Here is a 14367-nt window from a genome sequence, read left to right as displayed (position 1 = left end):
TTCTTCACAGCATGTCACTCATTAAACACAGAGCTCTCACTTCCAAGACAGCAAAGAACCACCACTGGCCTCCCCTCTGAAACCCATCCACACACTGACCTCAACACAGCAGGGTTTAGTGTCTCATGTACAAGCAAAATACAAACATGACAACGGCTAAGCTATTACAAGCACATACAAAATACGTGCAGAAACTGTCAGTGATGGACGTTTGTTTTGACATGTCTACCAAGATTAATTGACTGTTGATCTTTCGTTGTGTATTTTATCTGTGTTACACTCCAGATCACCACAGAAGCTTGTCTTTGTGCAGTCTCATACAGCAAAACATTCAAGAGCTAAACATTGTAGAGAGACTTGGCTTCAGTTACTTGTCACCATAGATGTAAATGTATAAAAATCAATCATTGGACATTTCCAAGTGAACACCGGGCACAGATGATGCATGAAAGAAAAGAAACTAAGATCCCGGCCACACCCTCTTTTGCCAGATGTTGTCTAATTACACAGAGAAAGGAGCCTTTATGAAACCCGATTCCAGATATGATAGGAGCCTCAATGAAAAGGATCAGTTTCACTTGTGGGTTATGGAGAAAGGGGAAGAAATGGTTAAGGGCAAGAAGCAAACAGTGGTCCAAAGTATGAAGGGGTGGGGGGCATTGAGGTTGGGTAGGGGAAGGGTAGGGATGCAGAAAGCCTACTTCGGGTCTGACTGTCAGTCACTTCTCTACAACGACCTCAAAGTCACATTGCCTAAAGTTCAGCTCACCACACCACCTCTGGAGACATGACTGATCTATGACTGTGCCCTTCCTACAGGAAACATCCACCCTCTGATGTGCACATTTTTACAGAGCGTACACAGTGTTGACATCCACTACATGTCATTTTTTCCCCCTTTTCCTTCCTTTTAAATCCGTTTCTTCCACTTGTATGTATATGTACGCATACCGAACTTAGGGTGTAATACATTCCATATTCATCATGGCACTGGCTAGTACAGCGTCGAGCGATGGATTCTCACATGTTCAGGCTGGATCTTTTGCTTTTTGTGTGCACCATTGCTGTTGTGATTTTGTTGGTTGCACTTTTGGACCTCTGCTTTGTGGATAGAGGTAAGAGCATGTGCATGTGCATGTACACGATATGGACACAAGTATTTGGCACCTGTTTTTCAGGGTTTGGGCTAGGCCCCTTATCTCCAGTGAAGGGCAATATTAATGCTTCAGCATACCAAGACATTTTGGACAATGCTATGCTTCCAACTTTGTGGCAACAGTTTGGGGAAGGCCCTTTTCTATTCCAACATGACTGTGCCCCAGTGCACAAAGCAAGGACTATAAAGACATGGTTTGATGAGTTCGGTGTGGAAGAACATGACTGGCCCGCACAGAGCCCTGACCTCAACCCCATCGAGCACCTTTGGGATGAACTGGAACGGAGATTGCGAGCCAGGCCTTCTAGTCCAACATCAGTGCTTGACCTCATAAATGCTCTACAGAATGAACGGGCACAAATTCCCACAGAAACACTCCAAAATCTTGTGGAAAGCCTTCCAAGAAGAGTGGAAGCTGTTATAGCTGCAAAAGGGGGACCAACTCCATATTATAGTATATGTATTTGAATACTATGTCATTACAATGTATTGGTCAGGCGTCCGAATACTTTTGTCCATATAGTGTATGTGCTCTGGGTAGTGTGTATGTAATGGAGCACTGACCAGTGTCCAGTGGGAGGAATGAAGTATATACAGCAGTGGATGCGCGAGTCTGGGATCCTCTTCTTCCTGTTGATGTTGATTTCTTCCTGCAGGTACTGCTCATACTGGTCATTGATGAACTTCATGATGGGCTGCCAGCTTTGGTACAAGACAGAGACTTAGTGAGTGGGTGAATGAATGAGTGAGCGAGTCAGGCAGTCAGTGAGGGTCCAGTGAAAGGCCTTATCAATTGCACACTCTGCACTCATATATCTAAACCAGCACTCACCAGTTCTCATTGTTGATCTGATCCCCAAAGCCTGGAGTATCGATTACCGTCAGTTTCATCCTCACGCCCTTCTCCTCAATGTCTGCAGAGGGAAATAGTGAGGGTTAAGAGCTATACAATAATCATAATTATACTAATAATCATAACAATAGTTATCATCATTATCCTCCTCTTCTCCTCAATGTATGTGTAGGAACACAATTTCAAGAGACTTATATCTGTGGTTGCTCTCAGTACCCTAAGTAAGTGATGGGTTTACAGAGGAACACCAAATTTAGATGTGCATGTGGACACAAAATGTTTGAAAATTTTGTATGAAGTACTGGGAAAAGTTTGAATTAGGAAAGTGCTCGTCTTTCAGTCACATCAGGCAGTTTCGCTTTCCTGATGTTAGGGTTACGTAAGGGTTAAACATTTTCCCCAATGCTAGAAACAGACATCTAGATCCCTGTTGTCCGATTGGATTGATTGCGTGGAGCAATGTGCATTCCTGGATTCCTCCCAACAGCCACCTTTGACTTAACATGCTGAATTGTGGGAAATTGCCAGGTAAAAAGGTGGAAAAACGGCTTTTACAAAGTGCAATATATGGAGTCTGAGAATATCTATGTTCGTGCTTGCACGTTTTTCACATTTCATCGGCAATGTCTAGGTTATTTCCCTCCAGTATGCTGGCATAACATTGATGAAAACTATGGCTAAATATCACTGCCTGAATTCAGTTTCCAGCCATTTTCCGCCAATTTCTTAGCATTTGTTCTTGTGCTGAAGACAGACAAATGGCCACATTCACGAGATATGAGCAGCAGCTGTTAACATTATGGCAACTTAACACACTGTGCATGGAGATGTGACATCTGTGAGTCATACAGACACATAGACAAACCAGACTAGCCCAACAGTGGGCTATTTACAGTCCTTTCATTATTTGTTCTGCCCTTCAAAGTTTTGATGTTCAACATGATTAACTACGGCAATGAAATTCTCTAAAATAATACTTCATGTGTGAAGCATCATATCCAGACAGTTTATTGCAATTTTGCGGCATTTCACTAATGTAACATGAATGACCAACAACAGGAACTGCCTGCCGTTCCCTGCTTACCATGACTGATGGACTTGATCTCGATGGTCTTAGGGATCCTCTCCTCATCTGTGGCAAGCACAGACTTACGGCTCACCTTGGATTTGAAGAGGGTGTTCATCAGCGTAGACTTTCCCAAACCGCTCTGTCCTGTATGGAGAGAAGGCAAGCGGATCAGTTACCTTCTCAAGCAGGTGCTGAAAAAGAAACTAAACCTTGGGGATCAATTGTGACCAGGCCCTTCCCACAGAACCTTTTGTGAGAAGGCAACTGCATCCTTGGCACAGACGCTTTACACAAGGTGCTACGCTTGCTTACTGAGCGCAAGTAGGTGGCAGGAGAGGGTCAGCTTTGCCGTTACTTCAGCCACAGTGGGCAAACTGACTGGTAGCACAATGAGCGACAGAACACAAAGGCCCACTGTTTCCTGAGAAGCAAAGAGAGCCACGGTCCACCTCCCCATCAACATCCATCACCAGCACACAACAGGGCCAGCTGGAGTCAGGCCAGGGAAGCCAGCTCCCCTTTTCTCTCTCTCAACATGGGCATCTTTACAGCCTGGTCCATCACAGACATTACCACACAGGTGGCTTAAAATACAAGACAGGCAAACACCCTGCACATACATGCTGTACACACATACCGCAATACAAACTGAGCAAAATGTCAAAGTTTGAGTTGCTATCTGTCTCTAATGGAAACCTCAAGTGACTGCTACAGAGCTGTGGTTTCACAGTTCTCTTGAAAACAAAATGCAAAACGAAATTCTTGCATTTGCATTAGCAGCAGGACAGGTTCTAAAGGGCAGTGCATTAATGGCATTTTTGATCTAATCCAAGTAGGAAAAGCAAGGCCCTTGATTACTGCTGTGGGACGTTTACTATACAACACCCCTCTCCACAGCTGAGGTAATGCAACCCAAGGAAAATAAAAGGTTTGTGATTGGGGTGTTTGATCCAGTTCCCACTTGCACTGGATTATAATCAAGAGATATTTAAGGAGGGCATGTTCTTCAGGAAAATTATTTTTTTCATTCGGGAGGGAGGGAGGGAGGAGCTTTAACTCCCATGCTGAACACAGAGCAGCTTTTACATAGATGAACAGTGAGTGTGGAGAGAGAGTGAGAGCTCACACCTGAGCTATAGCACAGTGCTCCAATTCACAAAGCATGGAGCCACAGTGTCATAAGCCTGGAAACAGCCTGCCTCCCAGGGCCCAGAAACACATGGGTATCCTTTCAGAGAAACCATCTGTTCTGTGTCAAACTACAAAAAAGAGGGCACAAAATAAACGTGCGCGGGGGGGGGGGGGCACAGGAGGTCAGAGCAGGATGATAGCCTGTAAAGTCAAGCCTGGGAGATCAGCGCCTTCCACTGGGCCCCACACACTTCCGCGGCTGCTCTAATCAACAGAGGGAAATGAGAAGAACCTCAAGGAGCTCCTTCAGCCACCAAGCAGAAGGGAAAAATACTTCAGGGTTTGTGATTTTTTTTTTTTTTTTATACCAATTCCTCATTCATAATTTGCACGCTGACCAACAAAACCATGGCTTTACAGACCCCCCGCCTCCTAAGAGCAGACAGAGCACAGCAGCATGAATCATAGGTTAAAAGCTGCCAGCGTCTTATTTTTCAAATGGCTCCAGACTCTCGTCTCTGGCTCCAGAGCTGTATCAGCCCAGAGGCTTGCCTGCTGAGAGCGTGTGCAAAACACTCATCTCTTCCATGCGAGTATCTGCTTTCAGTGATTGCCGTTTGCGCACTGCAAGCGGCCGTTTCGTTCTGCAATGGAAACAGACCCACACACGTGGTGGATCCTTTTAAATTCCTTAACACAATTGCTGGCCGTGTTCCATCAGCTTAGTTCTATCTTGCACGAATTGCATCACCAGGAATGTGAACACGACATTAAAACTCACATCAGCTGTGTTGGATATACAGGCTGCCAGACACAAAGTCACTCCCCTTGACCCGAATCTCTGTCCAGACTATAATGTCTCCTTGCCTAATACTAAATTAAGAAAAATTGGCATGACAAAATATATAAAGTCCTTCACTTTGATACCAGTGGCACTGAACTTGACTCAAACTAGCCAAAACAAAAGTATCTACATTAATCTAAATTCACTGAGCATACATCATCACAGACAATAGAAAATTCTCAAACAGAAAATTCTGCTGTTACAGTTTACAAAGGTTTCTGTTAAACCACGGCTGAAACCCTGACCATAGCAATAGTATTCTTGACACTTTAGTGTGCAGGAGCTGTATGTGTGATAGTTGCTGCCTATCACATGTGGTACTTCCTGTGAGCTTGTGGGTGCTTCGGGCCTGAAATTCTGCAAAATATGCACATTGAAAAAGAACAGTAAAGAACTCCAAAAGTCTCATCCTCAGATCACCCCTAAGGAAAGTGGCCCTACTCATGGTACTGCCACTTGCACCATGAGACATCATTTAAATATGCCCTATATTCAACATCCTGGTTATCTCTTTGTGAACTCCTTGTAACCATGACATCTGTACCGTGTTTACACAACAGCAATCTGCTCAGCTCAAACACAAACATTTTCCTCTGGAAAATGTGCCTTCATATCTAAATGATTAGAGTTACATTCATTTTTGTGTGGGGGGACAGAACTGAAATTATTTGTCTTCCTTGTAAGCAGCCCAAATCACCACTTACTCGCATCATAGTCCCTACTCATCTTACCTTCCTTTCACTTCCTTAGGGCTTGTGCTTTCTGAAAGTTCTTTATCCAGTGAGACACACACTGTGAGACAGGACACCATCAAAAGGAAGTGAAGTAAAGGGTGGGTTTATGACCCCCCAGACTGTTGTGCTGGGAAGCTCTCAGACACAGAGGTGGCCTTTTATTGGCTTAAATGCTTGTGGGTGCGTGCCTGTGAAAATGCACACAAGCATTTAAGTGCACTGTGCACGATATATCATTGCGAAGTAAGAAAGCTCTCCCTCTTATGGTCATTAAAGTCAGGGACTTTTCCTTCCAGTATATATCATTTGTTTTGTTTTTCCTGAATGTCTCTATGTTTTGTTTTTTCTTTTCATTGCTGCAGTGAAACATCTCTCAAACTGAAGCCTGCCAGTGCAGATTCATTTATGATAACTGCATGCGTTAGCTTTTCCAAACCAGAATCGCGAGGCGCACGTGATTTGGGGGTGGTTCTACAAGTTTTTCTGTGAGGCTACTGATAAATTCACACCAGAGACATCACCAAATGGCAACACAGAAATAGCACCAAACTAGACAATCGTGCATTAGAAAACATCACTTGGCAGTAGCAGCAGCAGTGTAGAAGACACCATTGACTATAACAAACTGTTATTTATTTTTTTACCAGGAAAACTTGCTGGTTGGGTTGAAGGTATCTAAATGTGATTTTGTCCATATTTGCTTGGCCTGGACTCACCCACTACCATAATGTTGAGCTCAAAGCCCTGCTTCATTGCCTTCCGCCTCATCTGCTCCAGGATGGCATCGATGCCCACGTAGCTGAAGTCTGCATTAGGCTTCTCGCTGCGTACAGGCGGCTGGGGGGGCTGGGCTGGCTTGGCGGACTCTGACATGGTGCTGGTGTAGCTGGGAATGACCTCTGACCCTACTGATGCATAGAGAGAGGCAGACAGAGAGGAGGCATACTCAAGTAAATACACTGGCAAATCAAACGTCTTTAGAGTACAAAGACTGAGGAACACAGGAAAAAAATGAAATTCTGTATTTACCTGAATATCCCTCCTCTCTGTCTCTCCCTATGCATCAGTAGAGAGAGGCAGACAGAGAGAGACAGAGAGAAGGGATATTCAGGTAAATACACTGGCAAATCAAACATTTTTAGAGTACAAAGACTGAGGAACACAGGAAAAAAAAATGAAATTTTGTATTTCCACCTGATACTTTATGTAGATGCAATGGATAAATTGGTGGAAAAAAAAAATCTTTCACAGACATATCATGAAACCTTAAACTGTGGTGGAGTTGACATTCAATAAAACATGCATGCACAAGTAGAGTGCATTTTGGATCATGTTATGAAACAATGCTATTCTAACAGACATGTGGCAGAGCGTTACATGCATTCAGTGAACAGCACAGGATGTTGAACAGACATAGCACCACAAGTCAAAGTTTGTCAAGGGGTGGGGTTTATTACAGACTACTGGCAGAATAATACATAAAAACAAATCACTGGGCTCTGCATAGGACAGAGCATGAATATTATAAATACTCAAGAAAACACTTGACAATCCAGGTTCTAAAATGGAGACAATCACTACGAGAAATATGGAAACATTTCCTCTGTGAATGGTAAATCTACAATCTCTTGCTGAGTATATTCACATACAATAAAACATATCGAGAACATAGGTACAGCACATCCTCTACAGGCTTACATCTTGGTCCAGCTAGTGAGAGTGAAATATCAGCCCTGCTGAAACTGGACCCTGCCGCAGAACTGCTCTGGGCTCGGTCCAATGACTTCAAACCAGCGCATTCCGGTACTCACAACAGATATAACCAACTTCCTCTTTCAAATAAACCTGAGCGTTCCAAGTGCATAACGACTATGTGAAGCCTGTTGTAAACTCCTCTGACTCATGTGCCCTTTCGTCTGTGTCAGTTAAGTTCTCACAGCAGGGTAAGGAAATCCTGCTCACACTGTCATCCAGAATCAGATCATGGACGCTTAAAGAGCTGATCAAGCACAAGTTGTAAACGCAACCCCTTACCTGAGCGAGGGAGGTTTGGCTCTAAAGACCTAAAGAAAAAGACGGCTGCAATTCACACGTGGGTGAGAGCTTGAGGGCTGGCAGCCACAGCAGTTTCTACAGGATCCTAACGTACGTCGGCTTTTCTCTGCGTCTGCCGGGGTAGCGCACGCGTACACACACGCACGCACGCGCACACACACACACACACACACACACACACACACACACACACACACACACACACACACACAAAGTGAAGAACCTCACAGGAGGAGGGGCACCAATGTCTGTCTCGTTCTGACAGATATGATCCTGTCAGTGAGGTGTGCAGACACAGAAGCATTTGCATACACTTATGATCAGAGAGATAAATGTGCCAACTACCACAGCTTACACACAAACACCGAATGGACGTATAACAGACTTCCAAAACTTCACACATACTGTACAAAAATTGTGCAGACACAACTTCAGAAGGGAAAAAAAAATTCCTGATTGTGTGATAATCAGAGATACAAGAAATGTTGAAAATTTAATCTTTAAATTTTGTGACACTTCTCTAACATTTATTTACCAATTTAATTTAACATTTATTTGCAATTTATTTATCACAAAAGAAGGTTGCTTAACCAATCCTTAAACACTCCAGCATTGCAGAAAGAAAAAGACACCATAGAATGAATTAAGCTGTAAAGTTCATTTACAGAATAAGTTAGAATGTAGGCTGCATGTTTGAAATTAGCATTTGCATTTTCAGACTGTTGATCAGGGTATGGTTATACACACAAAAAGCATCTTTGGCTGTGATTGCACAGGCCATGATGGAGAATTGTCATTTAACTGGTCTCCAAGGGGGTCCCCCAGAATTATGGCACTACCTTTGTTTCACCAACAGATGGCAAAAAGGTACTAATAAGGGGATCAACTACAGTAGTCACAGCCACTGTATAATGTCTGTTCTTATTGTTTAATACACTAGTGCTAGTTTTTTTCTTTTTAATGGACTTCTTTAGTTTTACTCTACAGAATACATGTGCAAGTGTACAGGTTACCCTTCACACAGCCCTAGCCACCCTCCCCCCTCCCCCCTCCCCCCGCCGCCCCTTCATTCTGTGGTAACTGAAAGAGCAGGAAGTCAGGAGATAGGGCAGAGAGATAATTGAGAAACCTGTGTGCGTGACACAGAAGCCACATCTCACAGCGAGACGTGTTTGCGCAGTAGCACTCCTCAACCCAGTGGGTCTGAACAAAGCCCCATCTATCCAAACATCCTTAGTTACAGTGCACAGGCACCCTTGTCACTGGCCCTTATTTTCGAGTTGTTTTCCTAGCACGCGCTGATACAAATGCATCATGTGAGAGTTTGTTGTGAGCACACTCAAATGACTTAGCCCCGTCGCACTTCAGGCAGACTTCTCCCAGCTGACCACGGCAAACACTGACATCAGGCTGGCATGTCTTCAAGATTGCCATGTGCTGGCTGTCAACCATGTCTCTGCTACTTTTGACATGTTTGGTTGTGGACAGATCAGTTGGGGGACAGGGGCATTGGCCTTTGAAATAGAATTTTGCCAACAATTGTGCCTTGAAATCCAAGAAAGTTTGGCAACAGATTAAACAATAAAATTTAGTAAATAATAACCCTGATTTCTTGAAACTAGCAAGCCTAAGCATCCAATGATGAAAAATCAAAGCTGATAAAGATAATGCTTTTTCTTCCATATTTTCAGTGAGTTTAAAAAAAGGCAAATAAGCTGTGCCTGTGCTTTCAGCTCCAGGAAGCAAAGTTTTAAAATTTTCTTAAGTAAACACTGCAATTTCACTTTGGGTTAATGAGACTATTCACTTTCAGTTTGTTCCCTACCAGGCAAACAACTGAACTGCAAACCGCTAAAATACACATGCCAAGTATGAGGGTTGTACTGGCTACTGAACACTGAAACACAGCGTAAGTAGTCAGGCTGGCAAAGAAAGAAACATTCCAAAAGCCTGTAACACAAGCTCTCCTTCAACTGGCATTCACTGTATTTATATTTAGATCACCTGATATCGCCAAAAAAAAAACCCAAAAAAACATCTGCATATAAATGTAGTTGTTTAACTCTTTAAGTGCTATATTACCTTATAATCTATGGTAAATTTGGTGAAACAAGGGAGCATTAGGGAGACACCAAGCTCCTTAGTCTCATTTGTGACACAATCCTCTAGATGACTTGCCATTTTTAGAAAAAGTGCTTAGGGTGAGTGAGTAAAAATGCCACTTGGAACACAGCCCTTGTTCTACATTATCTAGACTCCTAATAGAAGGTTCTGTGTGCTGAGTGTTGCTTTTTTGTTGCCTTCCTCTGGGGATTGTGCTGGTTATTCTTCAGGGCAGTGTGCCTTCAAGAGAAAAAAAAACTGGCAATGTCAGCCAACAGTGCCCCAGTAAGAACCAAAGATGCTTTTGATGTTTACAATTATGAAATTAATTTAACTGAACTGTTTCCACCTGAACTGTGGAACCTTTTCAGCAACCGGCATCATTGCTTCTGTAGAGAGATGCCGAAACAACACAAAACGTTTGGTGAACAGTATCTGAATCATCTGCGTTTACTGCGGTGATTCAGCAGTTGCAGCCTGCATTAATTGTTCCTCTTACCACCGCCCTCAGAAGGCCAATCTTCCCATACAACAAAAGGTCTCATCTCTTTCCATGTTCACTTACCCTGGGAACCCAGCTCTTAATAAACCGCACTATTTCCAGGCCGAGCTTTATGATCTGTAACTACAGCAGCTCAGGGCTTCTCTCCAGTCAGCTTCCTCTCAGAGTGAATGGTTCTCATGAGGTCCCAGTGGAGCCGCTGCCGAAACTCTATCTTTGTGATCTGAATGGATATTCTTCACCGCTGTGTTAGACACAATAACACGCAGCAGAGAGACTGAGAAAAGGGACCCCACCTTCAGGGTGTTATCTCTGCTTCGGTCTCCAAACTCTGGGAGATTGATTACATTTATGGCGCTGTTTGAAAACTTGGCTCCGACCCCTGCTGATGAAAAATTAACCATTCTTCTCACAATATATCGATAATCTCCACTAACAGGGCATCAGATCTTCACTTCCCCACATGACTGTTTTGTCTGAACCTGGCAGAAGACTCCACAGCCAATCATTAAAATGTAAACCCAACCCTGATAGCCTGGTAATCCCTCTTTTGCCTGCTGTATCCATGGCAATACGGCAATCTCCGCTGGCCTACCTCTCTCTGACCCAACGTCTCTGCACTGTGTAAATATCACTCACAAAGTGGAGCATTCAATTAGTGGAAGGAGGTAGGAAAACGGTGACTCAGTGGCATTTACGGCTCTGCGTCACAGTGACCTGCTTTGCACATCTGTTGATTTAGCGGGCAGTCAATCCATCACTGCGTTATGGAGCCGGATGTCCTACTGTGCAAATGCACAACCCTCCCCCACACCTCCCCCTCCTCCTCCTCCTGCTTCCCCCCACACTGCCACCACCCCCAATCCAAACCAGAGTCCCAGACAGTGGCACCACACTCTCGCCTCTCCTGCTCCTCTCTGTTTGGACCGGGAGCATTACTGCAGGGCATAAATCTGCCCGACTGTGCTCTGCACCCTGAGAGACGCAAACTGTTTACATAGCAGGCCGTAAAGGGACAGAGCAGGAATCTCAAGGACTTTCTGTGCTGTCTCTCACAGATGTTCCCTCAGCCTGGACCAGGTGATACTCTGTGGGAACACTGCACAGACCTCAGCTCAGTTCTCCTTCGAATTAAAACAGAACTGAGAAGAAATGAGCTGCTTTCACATGTCTCAGATCAACTGCCTCTGTCAAATCTGATTTCAGTATGAGACCTACACCATCCTTGTTAGTAAGGTAGACTAGAGGTGAATCTGCAATGATAGAACTGCCCAGAGAAGTTCTGAGCTGTCAAATCTTTATTACCTCAGTGCTGACACTCGTAAAAATGTTTACTTTAAGTCTAAAATGTTTGCCAACATTATGCAAAAAAAAAAAAAAAAATCTAACCATAAAAATAAATGGGTGGTTTCTCAGAGTGGTTCCCATCACCTTTGATTGCATGTCAGAGCTTGAGTAAGTCAGACGGAAAGACATGCTATAGAGCAGGGTAAGCATTTACATCCAGACTTTCTGTCTCGTGCTCCAATCTCTTGGCTCTGCTGTCTGATAAATTAAACCAACATAAATCACAGATCTAAACTTACCCTCTGTCTAATGACCTTGCTGGCATAAGAGAAGTGAACAAGTCACTTGTCCTACACAGACAAGACTCGCCTCCATATAAGGGTTCCTTTCCTCCTTATTCTAGCTACAGGACTTTTCTTGTTACCAGATTACAAAATAACTACATCATTTCTTCAGTCTGACAATCAAACAGAGTTGTAGGGCCTTCAAAGGCATAGGCCCCTAGAGTATCTATAAAATAACTAACCAGATTTGATCTGGTTAGCATTAGTTTTAGTTGATGGTTGACTTTATAACCAACTGCAAATAAATGAGTAGAATGTCATTTCAAAAGGAGAATTCTCAAGACAGGCTGGAGGAATCACACCAAATGACAGCATCTTAAGTAATTTAGTTGCATATTAACACAGTTTATGTTATTGTCAAAAAGCTTTCAACTGCCATCTCTGGAGAATAATGTCACCACAGGAAGTCTGTGGGACTGACAACCACCTCAGGTTTTGAGAAGCTAAGCAAAAAAATATTCATCATCCAGTCTGCAGCAGACATCCTCATTGTTGTTATACAATAATACTGGTCATTTCCAATACAAAAACTTTGAAGTAGCTACATATTATACAGTGAAGATTTTTTCTGTGGTAAAGTACTTAAAATTAGACAAGCGTCTGTTTCTGAAGAACCACTGAATGATTGTGTACGCAAGAACAATATCAGAAATCATTTTTCACAGCTGATTTTTGAAGTTCAGTGGCAAGTGATGGTGTATTGATTTGACTGAACAGAGCAGGAATAATCAATGCACACAAAGTCAAATGCATATGCAGTGAATATTAGCCCACTCTGCCTCATCACAGAGCCTCAGATTAATGTTGAGTGTCTGGAAATCACTTTTAAAAAGAATACAAATAAAAACATTAATGCAGACTGTGTAGCCACAAATATCAAAAGCGTGCAAGGGAAGTTAGTCTGGCTGCTGGGACGACATTTACCTGCCACACTTAACCACTCAGCCACTGTTATGTAGAGCAGCACAGGGTGTAGTGGTTAGTGCATGGGACTCGAAACAGCATGGTTATGAGTCACCTGCCAGAGACACTGCTGCTGGAACCTTGGGCAACGCACTTATACTTGTGAATGTATCTGAACAGAATACAGGATGTTTAAAATGATGTCCTATATAAAGGTGCTAAGTAAGGGTTAGACTGTAATGTCTAATCCTCTACAGGTCACCCTGGACAAAGGCATCTGAATAATAAATAATTAGGAAATAAATCATGTAGCAAAAATGTAAATTAAATGTTGTAAGCAAGTAGCCTCCCTTAGCTTCTCTCAACAGCAGAGAGACACCCACACAGGCCCTGACCCACACTGCCCCACCCACAGACTCAGGGAACAGGGACTTTCACATACCTGAACTTACTGGAGACCACTCATCTCCCATCATACTGTTAATTTTAAAAAACAAAGAAAAAAGCCACAGACTTTAGGTCCAGGTTCAAGCCTCACATTCAGCTTGAATTTAGACCAGTCAAAAGATTGCTTATGTCCATGCTGTGTCCCTTCCACTTCTGCACTAAGCCGTGGATCTCATAGCTGTAAGAAAGGCCAGAGTGCAGCTTCCCTGCCACAGACCCCCCCAGCTCCTCCCCCATCACCCCTGCGCCGCTAACGCCCAGCATGCCTGTCCTGCCAACACCTCTGTTCCAGAGGAATGTTCTCTTTGTGCGCCCACAGCCCGCTCCACTACAATGCCGCCACAGTTCCAGTGGATACCTCTCCTTATTTGCATTCACGCGAAACCCAATACTGCACATTGCAATTCAAATAATAAATCCTGACCAACTTCGGTTTTCCGTACACTTTTTTCCCCCTACACGCCTCATTTATCATACTTGTTCTAGGAATCACGTTGATAAGAATTGATCTCTTATTACACTGTGCTGGCATTTGTGTGTGTGTGTGTTTACGGTCAACGACAATCAAAACTGAGAAACTAAACAATGCTGTTCCAGAACTTTAAGTGTTTCAACAAAGGTTCCATTAGGGACTCTTAACTGGACATTGCTTTCCTGTTTTCAATTCAAGTACAGTAACAGCATTTTTTCCCCTTTGTGTATAATCCAAAAATTTAATACCAGAAATCCAAATACCACAGAAAAGAAAAGGAAACATGAATCTAGAAACTATGACAATGATTCATTCCCTGTGCAGCATGTAATTTTGCGTGATTGTTTTACCAAACTGCACGACCAAAGGATTGTCCAGCCGCCAGCAGTCCAAGGGTCTAACCCAGTTCCACAGGGCCCCTTTCTCTAGACAGGGGTTGTACAGAGCACCATTCTCTAGGCAGTCAG

At 43.4% G+C, this 14367-nt stretch overlaps 1 protein-coding gene across 13 annotated transcripts in view; it reads right to left on the bottom strand.

The window, feature by feature from the left end:
* Positions 1-14367, bottom strand: part of sept9b (septin 9b) — a 76996-nt gene that overhangs the window by 10250 nt on the left and 52379 nt on the right. For 5 of the 13 annotated variants that reach the window (XM_036530042.1, XM_036530034.1, XM_036530017.1 and 2 more), the window contains 4 exons: positions 6504-6695; positions 3094-3222; positions 1989-2070; positions 1721-1858 (listed from right to left, as the gene is read on the bottom strand). In XM_036530042.1, the coding sequence (XP_036385935.1) occupies positions 1721-1858; positions 1989-2070; positions 3094-3222; positions 6504-6695 (541 nt within the window). Of the gene's footprint in view, positions 1-1720; positions 1859-1988; positions 2071-3093; positions 3223-6503; positions 6696-6816; positions 6839-7485; positions 7537-7821; positions 7941-14367 lie in introns of those variants that run through there. The other 8 variants (XM_036530025.1, XM_036530076.1, XM_036530060.1 and 5 more) reach the window with 6 other exon arrangements.

This window comes from Megalops cyprinoides, chromosome 1, assembly GCF_013368585.1.
Source record: "Megalops cyprinoides isolate fMegCyp1 chromosome 1, fMegCyp1.pri, whole genome shotgun sequence".
NCBI classification, from domain to species: Eukaryota; Metazoa; Chordata; class Actinopteri; order Elopiformes; family Megalopidae; genus Megalops; species Megalops cyprinoides.
Note: the sequence above shows the minus strand (reverse complement) of the source record. Positions and strands in the feature narration are given on the sequence as shown.